Raw genomic sequence first — 19,838 nt, 5'->3', positions numbered from 1 at the left:
CTCCACTCAGTCAGGCTTGGGGTGGGGTCCCCAGTCTGGAGCCTTTTGGTTGGTTCACTTGCTAATTTCACAAGACTCCAGCCTTAAGTCAGCTGCCAGAGACTGAACAGTGATCCCTGCCCTCTGGCAACTCAGCAGACAGCCCTGCTGATCTAAGGAATCTGTGCTTTGGTTTTCTTATCAGAGGAATGGGGGTAATGTCAGCAAATCGGATGGACTGGTAGGGACTGGGGGAAGGCATGAAAGACTGAGTTCTCCCCCACCTGCCATGTTCTCACTCATCAGAGGACACCGGTATCTCTCGAACAAGGCTGGGTGCCTACCCTCCCCAGCACCGTAAGGGCGGTTACTTTACGTCTCCATGCATAGGACAGAACAGAGCCCCCATTAACCTCTGTTCCTAGCCAAGCTAGGTCCCTCGCGGACCCTAGCCCAGAAAGTCAACGGAATACCCTAGGATCCTAGGCACCTACTCTACCTCCAAGGCAAACACAGCATCCGTAGGAAAATCTGAGACCTCTGCTCCCAGGGGGACAAAAGGGCACTCGAAGTCCACATGGAGGCCATAGAGGCTACGAGAGGCTAAAGGCTCCTCTGGCCGAACCAGCACCCCGAGAGTGGGACGCGCCCAGCGCCTCCCTGCGCTCCTAGCGCCCGCATTGCCCCCAGCGGTACCCAGAGCTACCGCCTTGGTCTCGTGATGCGCCGGGTCACTCCCTAGCCCCGCCCCACCGGTGCCCATTGGCCAAGCCGGGTTCTGGAGGCGGGGCGTTTACCCGGCCCCAGCCAGGCCCGGGAACCCCCGGGAGGCGGAGGAGGTGGTGGCGGCGGCGGCGGCGGCGTTAGAGCCATGGGCGCTGACGCGCGGCCTTCGGGGGTCTGCGCTGGCGGCGGCCGGGGCGCGGCGGGGTCCCGGACGAGCTCCTGGGCGCTGTGGCCATCGATCCCGCTTCTCTCCTTTCTCTTTTTGTTGTTGCTGGCGACGCCCAGCGCTTGGGCCGCGGGATACCAGGTGAGCGCGGCCAGCGAGCGGAAATGTACAAGAGCCAGAGTGAAGCCTCCAGTAGGGTCCGAAGGTGTGGGTGGGTCTGTTTTGTGGGTGCATAGTGAATGGTTGCTAATATGACAGTGTGGTCTGAGTGCATGCTTTGTGTCACTGAGAAGTCTGGCTGTGCGTGTCTGAGAATGGGGCTGTCTGTGTCTGCCTCCCTTGCTTCTGGACTTTGCCTGCATTTACCTGTGTGATTGGACGTGAGCGGGCGAGCAGCTGTATGTGTGGCGAGGACTGGTGGAGAGCTGGGAGTCAGCTGCCTGAAGTTCTAGCTTGGCTCCTCCACTTCCTGGCTGCGTGATCTTGGCCAAGTCACTTCCCCTCTCTGATCCTCAGTGTTCTCATCTGAAAACTGGAGATAATATCGCCCCCACCCCCCAGGCTGACTGCTTGGTATTTGCAAATGCTCAATAAACATTAGCTACTACTATTATTCCCCCAGGGTGTGAATGAGAGGTGCTCTGAGTTGTGTCAGGTGGGAGTTGCATCTGTGACACAACTATGTGTGTCCTCCCTGGGAGGGCCTGGCCCCACCTGAGTCACTTGCCTCTAAATCAAGGCTCACCTTATGTCCTCCCCAACGCCCCACTGCAGCCTGCCTCTTAACCTTGGGATTATTGACAGGGTATGTGTGTTTGTGTTTGGGGTCCCTGTGCAGACATGCCCCAAGGTGGAGCCGGACATGCTGAACGTGCACCTGGTGGCGCACACACATGATGATGTGGGCTGGCTCAAGACGGTGGACCAGTACTTCTACGGCAGTGAGTAGAGGGTGGGGACTGACCCCTAGGACTCCCATGGCCCCTCGGAGCCCCTCGAATTCTTTTTCAGCCCTGGACATTAGGGTGGGGGCAATGCCCAGCTTGGGCTCCTGTGTCTAGGAATATGCCCCTTGGCTTGCTGGTCCCTGACTGCCTGACCCCTATTCCCACAGTCCAGAATGATGTCCAGCACGCGGGCGTGCAGTACATCCTAGACTCGGTCATCTCTTCCCTGCTGGCGGAGCCCACCCGCCGCTTCATCTATGTGGAAATCGCTTTCTTTTCTCGTTGGTGGCGACAGCAGACAAATGCAACGCAGGAAATCGTGCGGGACCTGGTGCGCCAGGGTGAGCCTGCCCTAAGGAAGTGAAAAGAGGAAACCCAGCCCAACTTCTGTTTCTACTACTCTGGCTTCTGAGATTTTTATCATACCAAGTGCTGCCTGTGTGTGGCTGCACCTGCCTGGAATTTCTCTGTATTTGGAGAACTCCTGTGCGTCCTGTAAGGCCCCACCTCCAGTGAATCCTCTGAAAAGCCTGCCATGCCAGGAGGCCTTCTGTTCAGTATCTCTCTACACTGGCCTGGGGGTGACCTCTCTTCGCCTCTCAGGCCTGGGCATGCAGGCAGGTCTTCTCGTCCCGGCATCACCAACCCCGGCTCCACTCCTGGCCCTGACAGCTGACTTGGACTTTGCCCCTCCCGGCACAGGACGCCTAGAGTTTGCCAATGGTGGCTGGGTGATGAACGATGAGGCGGCCACCCACTACGGAGCCATCATCGACCAGATGACACTCGGGCTGCGCTTCCTGGAGGACACGTTTGGCAGCGACGGGCGCCCCCGTGTGGCCTGGCACATCGACCCCTTCGGCCACTCTAGGGAGCAGGCCTCGCTGTTCGCGCAGGTCTTTTCCTGGCCTCTTGGGCCAGCCCCTTCATTCCCTCTGACTCCTCCCCCGGTCACTCAAGCCCCTCCCTTCCCTGAAAGTTCACTCGGACCAGGCCCTGCCCCTGGCCCTCTCGCCCCTTGAGACCCTGCCTCTTGGGTGACCTGTGAATCCCATTCCTTTTCTGCTCTGGCCTTGACCCTGCTCTGCCCCAGCCTAGGCTGACCCCCCGCACCTTCATGTCCAGCTGGCTCCTCCCCCTCCCCGACCCCACCCCGTCTGCTCTGATCCTGGCTCCTCCCCAAGTGGGGTGACAGGCGATGGCCTGCCGTTTTTCCGCTGGCTTCATTACCTGTGCCATGACCCCTCCTCCTTCCCGTGCTTAGGCTGCGGAAAGGGTAAGACGTCCTTGAGCTGGGGAAGGTGGAGGTGGGTTCTAGCGTTGGATCAGCTCCCTCCCGGCGCTCCCGCAGGACTTCCCGACCCTCCCCAAGTTCGAAATGAACTGGAGGGCCTCCCTGGTTTTAGACCTGGTTTTTCTATCCGTGCTCTGAAGGGGTGGCGGTTGGTGAGGAGAGGGCTAGACCCTTATTTATCCTGCCCTCTCCTGCTCTCCCATCCCGCTCCTCATCCTGTCCCACCTCCAGATGGGTTTTGACGGCTTCTTCTTCGGACGCCTGGATTATCAAGACAAGAGCGCGAGGAAGGAGAAGATGGAAATGGAGCAGGTGTGGCGGGCCAGCGCCAGCCTGAAGCCCCCCACCGCGGACCTCTTCACCAGTAAGGGGGTGGAGTGGGGAGAGGGCTGCCCCCACGCTCAGAAGGGCCCTGGGCTTGGTTTTATAGCCAGCTGTCACTGTCTTGAAATTCTTAGTAATTTAGGAACAAGGGCCCAGCATTTGCACTTTGCACTGGGCCCCGCAAATTCTGAAGTCCGTCCCCTGTGGGGCCTGGCAGGTCTAGGGGGTGGGGCCACCCCTGAGCCTGGTGCGGTCCACAGGTGTGCTCCCCAACATTTACAACCCACCGGATGGTCTGTGCTGGGACACGCTGTGTGCCGACAGGCCCTTTGTGGAGGACCCACTCAGCCCTGAGTACAACGCCAAGGACTTGGTCCATTACTTCCTGAAGTTGGCCACTGCCCAGGTAACCTGGTACCCAGAACCTGTGCCTCTGGTGTACATGCACAGGGCCCTTCCACCGGCCCAGGCAATCCCTAGCACCTCCTCACCACCCTCGGAGGAAGGTAGTATTCCGTTCACCATCACTATGCCCTCCTCCTGGATTTGTGTGCATTCCTGACTAGAAATGCGGACCCCTGCACCACTGCACACTTCCACCATGATCATGAGACAGCATGGCACAGTGCCTCAGTACCCACGTCTGGGTGGTGAGCCCAAGAGAATTACTCAACAGCTTGTGGCTATTTTTCTGTATGTCCCTCTGCTCCCACGTGACACAATTCCACCCCTGCCCCCCATGCCTCTGTGCACCCACATTCTTGACCACATATATATCGAGACACAGCTGTCCACAGGGGTGGCCCAGGACACCCTGGCCTGAGGACACCTCCCATCCCACCTACAGGGCCAGCAATATCGCACCAACCACACTGTGATGACCATGGGCTCAGACTTCCAATATGAGAATGCCAACATGTGGTTCAAGAACCTTGACAAGCTCATCCAGCTGGTCAACGCCCAGGTGAGTGTGCCTACCCCGTGGGCACCTGTGCTTGTATCCCTGGGCCTTGGGTCACGTACATTATCTATGGGTGCTATCTTAGTTTTCTATTGCTGCTTTAACAAGTTACCACAAACTTAGTGGCTTAAAACAACAGAAATCATGTTATCTTACAGTTCTGTAGGTCACAAGTCTGACATGGGTCTCACTGGGCTAAAATCAAGATGTCAGCAGGGCTGCGTTCCTTCTGAAAGCTCTAGGGAAAAGTCTCCTTGCCTTGTCCAGCTTCTAGAGGCTGCCCACATTCCTTGGCTCACGGCCCCCTCCTCCATCTTCAAAGCCACCAACATAGCAGCTCTCTGACCCTGCCTCTGGTGTTACATCTCTTTCTCCTCCCTCTTCAACTTTTAGAGACCCTTGTGATTACATTGGACCCACTAGATAATCCAGGATAATCTCTCTAGTTCAAGGTCAGCTGATTAACAGCCTTAATTCTGCAGTCTTAATTCCCTTTTGCCATGTAACCTAACATAGTCACAGGTTCTGGGGATTAGGACATGGACATCTTTCGGTGGCCATTATTCTGTCTACCGTGGATGTATTGATGTGGCCTCTGTAAATGGTCTGTGGCTGTGTGGGCAGGCATTCACTCTCCCATCAGCACAGAACCTCGTCTCCCCTCCCCCATCATTTCATCCCCAGAGTTGTCTACTGGCACAGTCTTTTTTATTTTTATTTATTTTAAAAAAAATTATTTATTTATTTATCTGTTTATTTTTGGCTGCGTTGGGTCTTCGTTGCTGTGCGCGGGCTTTCTCTAGTTGCGGTGAGCGGGGGCTACTCCTCGTTGCAGTGTGCGGGCTTCTCATTGTTGTGGCTTCTCTTGTTGCGGAGCAGGGGCTCTAGGCGCGCAGGCTTCAGTAGTTGTGGCACATGGGCTCAGTAGTTGTGGCTTGCAGGCTCTAGAGCTCAGGCTCAGTAGTTGTGGCGCACGGGCTTAGCTACTCCGCGGCACGTGGGATCTTCCCGGACCAGGGATCAACCTGTGTCCCCTGCATTGGCAGGGGGATTCTTAACCACTGCGCCACCAGAGAAGCCCTGGCACAGTCTTTAATGTCCTCACCTTCCACGCGCTCCCTGCACTGCTGTTTCACCAAAAACAGCTCTCAGTAACGTCACCAAGGGCCTTCCAGAAGACATTTCCCACTCCTCCCCAAGCCCCTGGTCCCTGAGGAGGCTTCAACACCTTGACTACTTCCTCCTGCAAATACCGTGTTCCTGGGCTGCCAGAAGATCACATTCTTTTGGTTTTTCTCCTGCCTGCTCCTTCACACACTCCATTTTACTGGAAATGGAGTTCCTTTGGTTCAAATCCTGGTTTTGCCACTTACTGGCTCTGTGACCTTGAGGAATGTTCTTAAGCAGTCAGTGCCTCAATTTTCTTATCTAGGAAATGGGCATAATGGTGGTTCCCAGCTGACAGGGCTTTTGATGAAAGTTTAATGAGTTCATTTGCATAGACCAGTAGACCAGTGCCAGGTAAATAATAAGTATTATGGTTGTTTATTATTATTATTTGGGGCTGAAAATCTTCTGCTGCTTCTTTAAGACACCAGTTGCAATGTCTTCTTCTCTAGGAAGCCTTCACCAGGCCCCAGCCAAGCTCTTGCTCTTTCCTCTGTGCTCACAGGAGTCCCCACAAATACCTGTGATGATACATCTAGGCTGACTGTAACCAACTGACTATCTGTTCAGTTTCTCTCCTCTGCACTTGGCTGTGAATACCGTGAGAGCAGGGCTAGCCTCTGGTTGTAAATTGTGTCCACAATCCTGAGCATGCTGCAGAATCAAGTGATTGTTTGCTCAGTGAATACAGTGTGTGTGTATGTAAATCTGTACATGAGTGTGTGTTCAGGGGTGTAGATGTGTGTCTGCACATAAAGGCATGTAGTCTTATGCACTTCTCTTCATTCACTCAAGTGTTTGTTTTGTTTATTTTTTAAATTAAAGTATAGTTGATTTACAATATTGTATTACAAATATTGTATTAGTTTCAGGTGTACAGCAAAGTGATTCAGTTATATATATTTTTTTCAGGTTATTTTCTATTATAGGTTATTACAAGATGTCGAATATAAATCCCTGTGTTATACAGTAAATCCTTGTTGCTTATCTATTTTATGTATAGTAGATTATATCTGTCAATCCTATACTCCTAATTTATCCTTCTCCCCCTCCCTTTCCCCTTAGGTAACCGTAAGTTTGTTTTCTATGTCTGTGAGTCTGTTTCTGTTTTGTATATAGATTCATTTGTATTATTTTTTAGATTCCACATATAAGTGATATCATATAGTATCTGTCTTTCTCTGACTTCACTAAGTATAATATTCTCTAGGTCATTCAAGTGTTTATTGAGCACCTACTGTGTACGAGGCACTGGGGACACAACTCGAGCAGAACAAACATCCTTTAACTCACGGAGGTCACCTTCTTGTTCCTCCACCTCCCTCAGTTGAAAGTGAGCCTCCATTCATTGTAACAGTTGTGTCATCTGGGAATAACCTTACAGTGCTGAGGAGTTATTATTCCTGTCCTATAATGTCATATTTAGTTTTTCCATGAAAGTTTTAAATAATAAAATTGGAATTATTTAAAGTTTAGTAAAATCTCAGGTTTATTCTTGCATCCCTGAAATTCTCTCCAAGCTGGTAATATTTAGCTTCGGCCAACATTCATTTTCACACTTGGCCATTGGTTTGCACTCAAACTGTGTATTAAGAGAATCTGAACCGACTGGATGCATGAATGTGTGCACATGTGTGTGTGTGAGTAGGTATGTGCACGCTTGTGGGCCCCCCCCCTCCCTGGGCTCCTGAGGGCTCACACACTGACACCTCCCCGCAGCAACAGGCCAACGGGAGCCGCGTCAATGTTCTCTACTCCACTCCGGCCTGTTATCTCTGGCAGCTGAACAAGGCCAACCTCACCTGGTATTTGGGGGGACTGGGGAGCCTGGGGGGGGTGGCATGCCCTGTGGGTCGTGACCCTGCCCTCAATGCCGCTGCCGTTGCAGGTCGCTGAAAGAGGATGACTTCTTCCCCTACGCCGACGGCCCCCACATGTTCTGGACCGGTTACTTTTCCAGCCGGCCTGCCCTCAAACGCTATGAGCGCCTAAGCTACAACTTCCTGCAGGTAGGTGGGCGCCAGGCTCAAGGGGGTGGCTCAGGGGTCCTGACAGGCCTGGTGCCCCAACATACCCCCTGCTCTACAGGTGTGCAACCAGCTGGAGGCGCTGGTGGGTCCGGCAGCCAACGTGGGACCCTATGGTTCCGGAGACAGTGCACCCCTCAGTAGGTGTCAGGCGGGTGAGGGGACGGGGGCGAGGCTGAAGCTGGACTCCAGACCTCCACTGCCCCCTCGGGTCCCTTCTTAAAGCCCCTAAGAACTCAGCCTGCCAGCACATGACTTTTCACGTCTCCTTGGGGTCGGCGGCCGGGAGTCCTGCGGAGACCCCACCCGGCTCACCATCTGCCTGCAGATGAGGCGATGGCCGTGCTCCAGCACCACGATGCGGTCAGCGGCACCTCCCGCCAGCACGTGGCCAATGACTACGCTCGCCAACTTGCAGAAGGCTGGGGGCCCTGCGAGGTGCGGGGGCGGAGCCTGGGAGAGGCGGAGACAGGAAGGGGCAGGCCCTGGAACAGAAGGGGCGGGGCCGGTACGGGGCGCGGTCGAAAACAGCGGAGTGGTGTCTGGAAGGGCTCGTGGGGCGGGGCTTGTGGAAGGAGGGGCGGGTCCTGGGATGGGAGGGGCGGAGAAGGCAGGGGCGAGGCTGGGGGCGGGGCGGCCAGAGCATACTTTTCACTTTAAGCGCCTCCCCAGGTTCTCCTGAGCAATGCACTGGCGCGGCTCAGTGGCTCCAAGGAGGACTTCACGTTCTGTCGCAAGCTCAACATCAGCGTTTGTCCGCTCACCCAGACCTCGGAGAGCGTGAGCCGGCCTGGACGGGGAGGGGCGGGGCCGGGGGACCGGTCCCGTGGGTGGTGGGTGGGACGAGAGCCGGCGAAACCGCCCGGCGGCGGGGCTGATGGGCTCTCGAGGCCTCAGCCGGTTGCTGATCACTCTGGGGCGAGGTCACTGGGGTCTCAGTGATGCTGCGGCAGGACGGAGACCAGTGCACCACTTGGGGGTTTGAATCACCCAGGGACGTTGCTGCACATGGTGGGTGGATTTGCAGAAGGCCTATGGTGACCCGTGCCTGCTCTGACCCTCCCACCCCAGTTCCAGGTGACCATTTATAACCCCTTGGGGCGGAAAGTGGATTGGATGGTGCGGCTGCCTGTCAGCAAACACGTTTTCCTCGTGAGGGACCCCAGTGGCACAGTTGTGCCCAGCGATGTAAGCCCACTCGACAAATATTTTTCCCTGAATACCACAACCCATGAATACCTAACCCCTTGGAAACCTCCCGCCATGGGCATTTCTCTCTTCGCCCCGTGGACACTTCCCGCAGGTTTATTTCCCTCCATGGATCTCTCCTTTCTTGGACACCTCCCTCTCTTGGATACCTCCCCCTCCATGAACACCTTCTGCCCATTACTGTCTCTTCCTCTGAATATCTTCCCCCTCTACCCCTTAATATCACACCCCCTTGGGAACATTCCCCCCTCCCATGAGTATCTTCCCCCCCCTTTTTAAAAATGTATTTTATTTATTTATTTTTGGCTGCGTTGGGTCTTTTATGCTGCACGTGGGCTTTCTCTAGTTGCGGCGAGCGGGGGCTATTCTTTTCTTTTTTAAACATACATTATTTATTTATTTATTTATTTATTTATTTATTATTTTTTGGCTGTGTTGGTTCTTCGTTTCTGTGTGAGGGCTTTCTCCAGTTGTGGCGAGCGGGGGCCACTCTTCATCGCGGTGCGCGGGCCTCTCACTGTTGCGGCCTCTCGTTGCGGAGCACAGCTCCAGACGCGCAGGCTCAGTAGTTGTGGCACACGGGCTTAGTTGCTCCACGGCATGTGGGATCTTCCCGGACCAGGGCTCGAACCCGTGTCCCCTGCATCGGCAGGCAGACTCTCAACCACTGCGCCACCAGGGAAGCCCAAGGGGGCTATTCTTCGTTGTGGTGCGGGTGCTTCTCATTGCAGTGGTTTCTCTTGTTGCGGAGCACAGGCTCTAGGTGCGTGGGCTTCAGTAGTTGTGGCACGCAGGCTCAGTAGTTGTGGCACGCGGGCTCTAAAGCTCAGGCTCAGTAGTTGTGGTGCATGGGCTTAGTTGCTCCACAGCATGTGGGATCTTCCCGGACCAGGGCTTGAACCCGTGTTCCCTGCATTGGCAGGTGGATTCTTAACCACTGTGCCACCAGGGAAGCCCTCTTCCCCTTTTAAATATCTCCCCATGAAAAAGTTTCCTGTTTATGAATATTCCCCTTATCCTGGAAGGCCTCTTCCCACTAACCTTTTCCTCCCCCAAGAATCTGTCTTTCCCTCCCTCCCCTGTCTCAAGGATCTCTTCCTGCATTTACTCCCTCACTTCTCCCACCTCCCACAGTAGCTCCACCCTCCTAGTGGATTTTTCCCACCTTATGAATCTTCGCAATCTTTTTTTTTTTTTTTTTTTTTTGGCCATGCAGCTTGCAGGATCTTTGTTCCCCAATCAGGAATCGAACCCATGTGCCCCCTGCAGTGGAAGCGCTGAGTCCTAATCACTAGACTGCCAGGGAATTCCCTCTTTGCAGTCTTTAACTCAGCATTTCTGACACTCGCATCGCCTCTGCCCAACTCCTAAATTTCTTCTCCCCATCCTGGAACTCCTTCCCCTCCTCAAGTTTGACCCCTCCCTGTATGTGTGGTGTGGCTTTATATGTGTACTCACAGCTTCTTGACTTGGTTTCCTTCCTCCCTTACCCGAGGTGGTGATGATTCCCAGCTCAGACAGTCAGGATCTGCTTTTCTCAGCCTCAGTGCCTGCCTTGGGCTTCAGCATCTACTCAGTAACCCAGGTGCCTGGCCAAAGCCCCCAGGCCCACATCCACCATCCCAGATCCCAGAAGCCCTGGTCTCGTGTCTTGGTCATCCAGAATGAGGTGAGACCCTATTCATATCCCCTTCCATTCCCAGGTGACAAATTTGAGATGTGGCAGTAAGCCACATGGACCCTGGGTCAGTGGGTCTTAGGTTCATGGTCTAGCATCATCAGCCCCCCATTGTGTGTCCTCAAGTGAGTGACCGTCTTCCTTTGAGCCTCAGTGTCCTCTCCTGGGGCTGTTATGAGGACCCAATGTAATCATGGGTGACACTTGACAGAAATGTCAGAGCTGATGGAGGTAGGGTTTTGCAGATTAAGTGAGGCATGTCAGAGACTTGGGTGAGGGAGCCGTGTGGCCATTTGGGGGAAGAGGGATCCAGTCAGGTAGGGAGCAGCAGACACAAAAGCCCTCAAGTAGGTGGGTGTTGGGTGTTCAAAGAACACTCAGTGTGGCTGAAACAGGGTGTTGGGGTGGAGGTGATACGTCAGATCATGTGAGCCTTAAGGGCAGGCTGAGGGGAGGACTCTGGCTTTTACTGTGAAGGAACCACGGGAGAAACAGGGTTGCATTAAGACTCTTGTGGGTCCTAGCACTTTGGGCTTTGTGGGTCCCTCCTTCCATAAAAATATGTTAAAAATTGTATTTCATGATAGTATGGATATTAACATGAATATTAACCATGCAGGCTTCAGTATAATATATTCATTATTATTTCATTCAAGTTTTCTTCTGAACCTAAAAGAAATTGAGATTTATACTTTTCCATGGGTCCTAAAAATCTTGTGGGTCCTGGCACTGTGGTTCCTCTGTCAGTTGCATAAGCAGCCTGGGTCCTGAGCAGATGGGCTGTGATCTCACTTCTGGTGTTATAGGCACCTTTTGGCGGTTATGGGGGGAAAAGACTGGGGAGCAAGCATGGAAGGTGGGACACCAGGAAGGGGTTGGCTGCAGTCCAGGAATGCCATGGAGGTGGTGAGAAGTGGTCAGATTGAGGGTAAGGTAGAAAGCGGAGCTGTTCGGATTTGCTAAAAGAGTCAGAGGTGAGGAGTGAGAGAGAGAGAGGAGGGAAGGGTGGGTGACTCCAGGGTTTTCTCCTGAGCCCCAGGAAGGATGAAGCTGCCGTTGGCTGAAGCGGTGGTCATTAATGTCTGTCCACCCTTTTCTCCCCAGTACATCCGGGCTAGGTTTGACCCTGACTCAGGGCTCTTGATGGAGTTGGAGAACCTGGACCAGAACCTCCGGCTGCCTGTTCGCCAAGCCTTCTACTGGTGAGGGAGGACCACCAGGTCAGGGAGCAGGTGTGAGCAGAACTGGGGTCCCTTGCCTGACTCTCACCTGCCCTGGCCCCAGGTACAACGCCAGTACAGGCAACAGTCTAAGCTCCCAGGTCTCAGGTGCCTACATCTTCAGACCCAACCGACAGGAACCACTGCTTGTGAGCCACTGGGCTCAAACCCACCTTGTGAAGGTGAGGGGTTAAGACTGATGAGTGGGCACCTGTGGATGGGGCATGTCGGGGGTGTGTGTGTGGAGGGTGGTGTGCCATGTGTGCGGTGGGGGTTGGATTTACATCTCCAACAAATAAGAAGGCTAAGACCCGAGGGGAATACTTGAGGATCCTCCCACAGGGTTGATATTCATGGCTGGTTGTGTGACAGTCATGCCATGGAAGCACATAGAAAGGCATTCACATCTGTTGTGAGTGTCAAGATTATACTTAGCTTTTGAAATTGGGGGTGGGGTGTTCCCATTTGGCCAACAGATAGGGAGAGCCAGGTGTAACTGCTTGCAGATTTCACCAAGGATCTGTGGTAGGAGGGGATTTTATCTGGGGTGGCTATTTAAAGGTTCACACTTGGATAGGGCTTGGGTGATTCTAAGTTAGGGTGGATATTTGAGGGTGCATCTGGCTGGGAACAGGGGCTCAGGCTTGTGGGATTTCCTGGGGCCTCTCGTTGACGTTTCCTCTTAGGGTGGGAATGGGGCAGGTAACGGCAAGCCTCACATTTGACATGATTCTCCTTGAGGTGAACACCTGCATACATGGGTCACTGTATTAGGATATAGTTTTGCTTCCTGTAACAGAGTTACCCAAATTAACCTGCCTAAAACAAGATGGAAGTTTCTTTCCATCTAACGGAAAGTCTGGGCAGGTGGGATGGTTCAGTAGTTATCTAGCCTTCTATCTTTTTTTATTTAAAATTTTTTTTTTATTTTTGGCTACGTTGGGTATTCGTTGCTGCCTGTGGGCTTCTTCTCTAGTTGTGGACAGTGGGGGCTACTCTTCATTATGGGGCACAGGCTTCTCATTGCGGCGGCATCTCTTGTGGAGCATGGACTCTAGGCACGCGGGCTTCAGTAGTTGTGGCACTCGGGCTCAGTAGTTGTGGCTTGAGGGCTCTAGAACGCAGGCTCAGTAGTTGTGGCGCACGGGCTTAGTTGCTCTGTGGCAATGTGGGATCTTCCTGGACCAGGGCTCGAACCCATGTTCCCTGAATTGGCAGGCAGATTCTTTTTTTTTTTTTTTAATTAATTAATTTATATATATATATATATATATATATATTTTTTTTTTTTTTTGGCTGTGTTGGGTCTTTGTTTCCGTGCGAGGGCTTTCGCTAGTTGCGGCAAGCGGGGGCCGCTCTTCATCGCGGTGCGCCGGCCTCTCACTATCGCGGCCTCTCTTGTTGCGGAGCACAGGCTCCAGACGTGCAGGCTCAGTAGTTGTGGCTCACGGGCCTAGGTGCTCCGCGGCATGTGGGATCTTCCCAGACCAGGGCTCGAACCCATGTCCCCTGCATTGGCAGGCAGATTCTTAACCACTGCACCACCAGGGAAGCCCTAGTCTTCTATCTTATTGCTCTACCCTCCTCAACATTCAGCTTCCATCTCATGGCCCAAGATGGCTGCTCAAGCTCCAGCCATCACATTTGCATTTGAGCCAGTGGAAGAGGGAAAGGGGCAAGGAACATTGTTCACACCACTTTGACTGGGCCAAACATGGTCACACAGCTACTCAGAACCTCAGGGAAGATGAAACAGTACAGTCTATTCCCAGTAGCCATGTGCTAAGCTAGAATCCTGTTCTAAGGAGGGGAGCTAGGGTAATGGTGGGCGGCAAGCATGTATGCCAAACTCAAAAAATTACATGGCTATGACTGAGGTACAAAGTGTGGGCATCACACCTAGGCAGGTGGGGGAGGTGGGTGGGGCTCCCACGCTATTAGTGGGGTTGACCTTGATGTAGGCCTTTGTGAGCTTCACAGCAGAGGTGGGCATTTGCAGGGCTCACCTCTGCTCAGCTGCATGCTTACACCTGCCCTTCACCCCCATGTGCCTGCAGACAGCCTTGGTGCAGGAAGTGCACCAGAACTTCTCAGCCTGGTGTTCCCAGGTGGTTCGCCTGTACCCGGGACAGCGGCACCTGGAGCTGGAGTGGACGGTGGGGCCAATACCTGTGGGGTGAGTGGTGGAGGCTGGGAGTGGGGGCTGAGCGAAGGGCAGAGTGGAGTTAAGGTGAGGCTCACCACCTTGCCATCCCATTGTGTATAGTGATGGCTGGGGGAAGGAGGTCATCAGTCGCTTTGACACTGTGCTGGAGACAGACGGACTCTTCTACACTGACAGCAATGGCCGGGAGATCCTGGAGAGGAGGTGGGGTGACTGGGGGCACTGAGGGGTGGTCTGTGGTCTGTTGGGGCCCAGGGCCAGTGGGGGCACCTGCTGATCCTAATGAGTGTGGGAGGGAGAGGGTGAAGGGGGAGTGAGGAGTGGGTGAGCAGGGAACGGGAGCCAGACCCCGGGCCTGATCAAATCCCACCCCACCCCAGGAGGGATTATCGACTCACCTGGAAGCTGAACCAGACTGAGCCAGTGGCGGGAAACTACTATCCAGTTAACAGTCGCATTTACATCACGGTACCCATCCCCCATCCTGCTCCCCACATCTTCCTGACACCCCTTTACAGAGCAGGGGTTAACTCTCATTCTTAACATCTCCCAACTGTCCTCAGCAGTCTCCACCATCCTTGTGGGGCCTGCCTGGGGGCCAGGGCTGGCCGGCAATGCAGCCCCTCACTCACCCCTTGCCCCCCAGGATGGGAACGTGCAGCTGACTGTGTTGACTGACCGCTCCCAGGGGGGCAGTAGCCTGAGTGACGGCTCCTTAGAGCTCATGGTGAGTGGTCCGAGCCCCATCTAAGTCAGGGTCCTCCCACCAGTTCCCTCCCTGGCCCCCTGCAGGACCTTGAAGCCAGTTTCTGTTGCTAGGTGCATCCCTCCGTTTGTGGTCCCCGCTAAGCGGAGCCCTCCATTCCTATGTGAGATATTTACTCCGTGCTTTTATCCAATCCTTACCCAAGCCTCCCCTCCAGGCCCTGATTTGCCCTATCCACGCCCGCATTAGATCCTTACCTCCCTCTGTCCTAGTCCCTTGTTAGGTCGGATCCCCACTTCTACTGGGGACCCCCTACCAGACCTTCGTCCTCATCCGTTCCACCCCAATCTTCAATTTTTCTTGAAATTCCCACTTGCTTTTACCCAATTTCTGGCCCAGAAATTGGCTAGAAGGAACCTCACCCTCTCCTGGCCACTCTCCCCGCAGGTGCACAGAAGGCTGCTGAAAGACGATGCCCGCGGAGTAGGGGAGCCGTTGCTGGAGGAGGGGTCGGGGCTTTGGGTGCGAGGGCGCCACCTCGTGCTGCTGGACAAGGCCCGGACCGCGGCCGCCGGGCACCGGTTGCAGGCGGAGAAGGAGGTCCTGGCCCCGCAGGTGGTGCTGGCCCGAGGTGGCGGCGCCCCCTACCGCCTCGAGGTCGCCCCTCGCACGCAGGTGAGGGGCGGTGGGGCCGGCAGAAAGAGGACCCGAAGGAAGCCTGCGGAGGAGGGGCGGGGTTGAGGGCGGATTTACCTAGGCTTAACTGGGACCCACCTCGCCTGCCCTTACTGGTCCTGGGGAGGACGTATGCTAGTCCAGTCCCCTTAGCTCAGCCCCGTCACCCCGGCAGCCTTGGCCCGGCCCTCTCGTCTACTCACCTCCTCCAGCCGGGTCTCTCCACTCTCCCTCCCCGCCCTACCTCAGTCTCAGACCAAATCCTTTCTGCCCCCAACCTGGCACCGCCCCGTCCCCTCATTGGCTCTGTCCTAGGTGAGCCCCGCCACTCCCCGGGTAAGCCCCGCCCCCTCACCGCGGCCAAGGCCCGCCCCTCCACGCTGGGTCTCCGCCTCCTGACCGCCGCTCAGTCCCGCCCCTCCTGGCTCAGCCCCGCGCCACTCTTCCCCGCAGTTTTCGGGGTTGCGCCGAGAGCTGCCGCCTTCCGTGCATCTACTAACATTAGCCCGCTGGGGCCCGGAGACGCTGCTGCTGCGCTTAGAGCACCAGTTCGCCGTAGGGGAGGACTCGGGCCGCAACCTGAGCTCTCCGGTGACCTTGGACTTGACGGTGAGGAGGAAGGAGGTGGGAAGGAGACAGGAGAGAGGCAGGAGGGGAAACCCCAGCTTTGTCCCAACACAGCCCGGCCGGCCCATCCACTGCCCGCAGGACCTGTTCTCCGCCTTCACCATCACCGACCTGCGGGAGACCACGCTGGCGGCCAACCAGCTCCGGGCCCACGCCTCCAGGCTCCAGTGGACACCAAACACGGGTGGGGGCCTGCCCAGAGCTGGGGGCCGGGTGGGAGGTGTGGGAATGTTGACCAGGTCCAGGTATAGAGCTCGAGGGCCTGAGTCGGTCGGTGTTCAGATCCAGGTTAGGGGTTTAAGGGACTGAGGTGGGTCCCGCAAACTAGTGGTAGGTCTTGAGGGTTTGAGAATGGAGTGCAGTCCCAAGAACAAGATTTGAGAATCTCCGTCGGTGTCTAGTTCTAGAGGCAGGCGTTGGCTTGACGGTCCTTGGGGTGGCACTTGTGGGTGTGAGGATGGTGACCAGGCACTGGGGAGGGATTTGGGGATCTGGGGGTGGTATCTAGGCCCTGGGAAGCAGTTGAAGGGTCTGCGAGTGAGGCCCTGGGGACAGATTTAAGGTGGTATGTCTGTGTTCAGGAGAGGGAGCACAGGCGTGGTGTGGGGTGGCATAGGGGTTTTAAGGCAAAGGAAGTCTACGTCCCTCACTCCTTCTCCCCTCCACCTCCCCAGGCCCCACACCCCATCCTTCTCCTTCCCGGCTGGTCTCCACCACCATCACGCTACAGCCCATGGAAATCCGCACCTTCTTGGCCTCAGTCCAATGGGAAGAGGACGGCTAGACCCGGTGGAGGCAAGATTCCCCCAGAGCCTGAGCCCGCTCCTCCAGGGGCGGGGCAAACTCTCCCCCTTCTCCTCTTGCTGCTGCTGCTACCACCAAGGAAAGCCATTAAAATGCCACTACCAAGAATAGACTCAGGTCCAGGTGTAACTGAGTGTGGGTTTTTTTTTTTTATTTTGAAGGCAGTGGAATTTATGACCCAGAAAGGTCAGCAAACCCTAGCTGACCCTTGACCCGAGGCCTTGCAGGAAGACCACTTGCTGGTTTGAATCCTCTCACCAGAGTCTACACGGTTCACACCCCACCTCACCTACCACTCTGTCCTCCACTCCTGCTTCACTCCTCCGTCCACTAGGGCTGTGACACAGCTGTTTTTTTTTTTGTTTCGTTTTGTTTTTTGCCATGCCCTGCGGCTTGTGAGATCTTAGTTCCCAGACCAGGGATTGAACCCGGGGCCACGGTAGTGAAAGCGCCAAGTCCTAACCACTGGACCGCCAGGGAAGTCCGTGACACAGCTGTTTTGAGAAGCCACTAAGGGCAGGCTTGTGCTGGCTTGTCCTGGGCCCTGAAAGCCAGACATACCCCAGGGCCTCCCAGACTCTACCTTGCGGCCCTGAAGGTGGGGAATCTGGGAGGTCTTGGGGTGGAGGAAGACTTAGAGGCAGGCCCCAAAGTGGGGCCTTGGACAGGTGGGCTGGAGCTTCGGGCCTCCCGGGAGACAGGTAGAGAGCCTGGCATACCCTGGTTCTGGTGTGTTCTGGAGTCTGTTACAGAGAAAGAAGACCTTGGGATGAAACCTGAGGTTTAGAGTTGAAAGGAAGTGACTTGCCCTCCAGTCGATACAGTCTTGTGTGGTTCCCTTGAAGGCGTCTGGAGGCTGGGAGGGCATGTCAAGCCCACCTGTAGCCCATGTAGAGAACAGTGTTTGGATGCTTGGGCCCCTGATTCTCAGATGTGCCTACAGAAAATATTTCTACATCCCCCTTGGTGGGGGAACAGGCATGAGCCTGGGCTGGCTTGGAACCCCCGGGCAGATCACAGATGGGGTCTAGGTGGCAGATGTGCCTCTTGAAAAGTTTTCTAAGTCTCCCCCTAGAGAGAGAGACCAGAGAGGCCCAAGGAGGGCACCCCAGTCTATTTGCCATCCTGCATGGGGTGCAATCACCCATGCTGTGTGACTTACAGCATCTTAGTTCTCCTGACCAGGGAGTGAACCCAGGGCCACAGCAGTGAAAGTGCCAAGTCCTAACCCCTGGACCACCAGGGAACTCCCATCCCCAGACTTTTAAAAATTTCATTCTAGAAGGGGAAGGCAGTAGAGCTGACCAGGATAGTCTGGGGCATGTGCCCCAGGGCTGCCTGCTGTCCTGCATCGGGTCCTGTCATAGGAAGTGCCCACCAAAACTGCTTGTAAATATTCCTCTGGTGGCAGGGATCAGGCTGGGCCAGGCAGTGTGCCCCAGGAGTGGCATCTCGTGTCCGGTCATCCATGTGCCTTCTGAAAATGTATCCAAATCTAGGGCATTATCCAAGGAGACCCGTGGAGGTTGCCCTGGGTCCTCCCTCAGTTGTGCATGGAGCCCAATCACCGATGCATCCTGTAAACCTCTCTAAGGTGTCCTTGGTAGTGGGCACAGGCACAGCCTAGCCAGAAAGACTCAGGGTGGGTGCCTGAGCCAGCCTGTGGTTCTGCACAGGTGCTGGTATCGGACCCATGGCACCTGGTGGTGCCTCCTGAAAACCCACCCACATCCCCATTCAAAGAGGCAATGACCTGGGCTGGACTTACTGGCCCATTGTGTGTGCCACGGGCTCAGGTGCTATCACTGTTTGGTCATGGTCATTGAGAGCCCCTCCTGAAAAGTTTATGTGACCTTTTGTGGAGGGGAGGACTGATCTGGGCCAGACATGGAGGCCCGAGGGCATGGCAATCCACTTACTATCCAGTATCCCTGTTGGCAGAAACATGCCCCTTATACATTTCTAAGTCCTGATCCAGTGTGGACAGGCTCCAGGATAGTCAGGGAGTTCTGTGTGGGGACCTTAGCATGCCAGTGGTCTTGTGTGGCATGACTAAAAACATTTCTAGTCCCCTCTGGTGGAATAGACAGGACTGGATGGACCAGTGTGTCCTGGGGAGTGTGACCGTGACCTGGCTGTCATCCTGTTGTGCCCTGATCATTGCATTCTTCCATCCTGAGCAGGGGCACAGGCCTAGGCTGGCAGAGAGGCTGGGTCAGGGCACACAGGCCCATGGTGGTCCTGCTTGGGTGCCAACTTTTAAGATCGCCTTCTGAAAAGATCTCTACGTCCTCCTCACTAGGCTAGGGCCAACCCAGGCTGAGTAGGAATGCCCATGGCCTGTCTGGAGCCTGGATTGAGGATGTGCCTGGGCCAACCAGGGAGGGTGCCCCAGGTCCACCCAATGACCCACTTAAGGCCTGGTCACTGGAGACAATCCCCAAAAACATAAGTCCCCTTTAGAATACTGGACCAGCTGTGCCAGCCATGGAGGCCGAGGGGAGCGGCTAGAGGCCTGCTATATGGTCCTGCTTAAGGGTTCCATTTTCAGAGGTTCCCCCTTTGTTGGTGGGAACTAGTCGGAGCCAGGAAGTCAGCCAAAGGGGGCAGGTACCCAGACATGACTGTGGTCATGTGTTGGCATTGTGCCTCTCAAGAGTTTCCAAGTCCCCCTCTGGATGAGGGCCACTGGCCTGGGCTTAGAGGGCTCCCCACTTCTACCTGCAGACACCTGTGTGGTCCAGTTGATGGATGTGCTCCTCCCCCGCTTCATTTTTCTAAATCTCTCTTTGGAGGAGACAACTGGTCCTAGCCATCCAGGGAGGCCCCAGGGAGGATGTACTCTAGCCATAGTCACAGGTGGGCCCTCTTCATCACATATGCTTCTGGAAAATGTTTCCAACTCCTCCTCTGCAGAGAGGCAGCGACCAGGAGGGCTAAGGACCACCTCCGAGGTTGTCCAGGGCTTGGGGGAAGTCCCACGTGGGGATGGGTCACCAGATGTGCTTCCCCCAAATATTTTTAAGCCCTCTTGGGAGGGGGAGACTGAACTGAGATGGCCCTGGAGGCTCGTGGAGAAGGCTGAGTCACAGCCCCCAGCCCCGTCACAGTCCCCAGTCCCGCCACAGTCCCACGTGGGGCCAGGTCATTGGGGGTGCCTCCTA

General features: G+C 55.2%; 1 protein-coding gene across 2 annotated transcripts; it reads left to right on the top strand.

The window, feature by feature from the left end:
• The first annotated feature begins 792 nt into the window (after nt 1-792).
• On the top strand, nt 793-16,901 carry MAN2B1 (mannosidase alpha class 2B member 1). Of its 2 annotated transcripts, XM_036848674.1 has the most exons (24): nt 793-1,012; nt 1,710-1,812; nt 1,986-2,159; nt 2,521-2,714; nt 3,344-3,476; nt 3,697-3,842; nt 4,284-4,400; nt 7,284-7,369; nt 7,453-7,573; nt 7,653-7,731; nt 7,920-8,029; nt 8,264-8,371; nt 8,663-8,779; nt 10,296-10,469; nt 11,583-11,680; nt 11,763-11,880; nt 13,756-13,874; nt 13,965-14,066; nt 14,243-14,330; nt 14,509-14,589; nt 15,016-15,243; nt 15,697-15,852; nt 15,952-16,054; nt 16,545-16,786. In XM_036848674.1, the coding sequence occupies exons 1-24, from the start codon at nt 851-853 to the stop codon at nt 16,652-16,654; spliced, it is 3,027 nt and encodes a 1,008-aa protein (XP_036704569.1). In that variant the 5' UTR covers nt 793-850; the 3' UTR covers nt 16,655-16,786. The 2 variants fall into 2 exon arrangements, with proteins under 2 accessions (XP_036704569.1, XP_036704568.1); XM_036848673.1 differs by lacking the exon at nt 15,952-16,054 and having other exon boundaries at nt 815-1,012; nt 16,545-16,901.
• Nucleotides 16,902-19,838: the final 2,937 nt, after the last annotated feature.

This window comes from Balaenoptera musculus, chromosome 3 (assembly GCF_009873245.2).
Source record: "Balaenoptera musculus isolate JJ_BM4_2016_0621 chromosome 3, mBalMus1.pri.v3, whole genome shotgun sequence".
Taxonomy (NCBI): domain Eukaryota; kingdom Metazoa; phylum Chordata; class Mammalia; order Artiodactyla; family Balaenopteridae; genus Balaenoptera; species Balaenoptera musculus.
Note: the sequence above shows the minus strand (reverse complement) of the source record. Positions and strands in the feature narration are given on the sequence as shown.

Coding starts and splice junctions, on each gene's coding strand:
- MAN2B1 (XM_036848673.1), top strand. CDS start 851: ATGGGCGCTGACGCGCGGCCTTCGGGGGTCTGCGCTGGCGGCGGCCGG. Junction 3,843..4,283: donor TGAAGTTGGCCACTGCCCAG/GTAACCTGGTAC, acceptor TCCCACCTACAG/GGCCAGCAATATCGCACCAA. Junction 4,401..7,283: donor TCCAGCTGGTCAACGCCCAG/GTGAGTGTGCCT, acceptor ACCTCCCCGCAG/CAACAGGCCAACGGGAGCCG.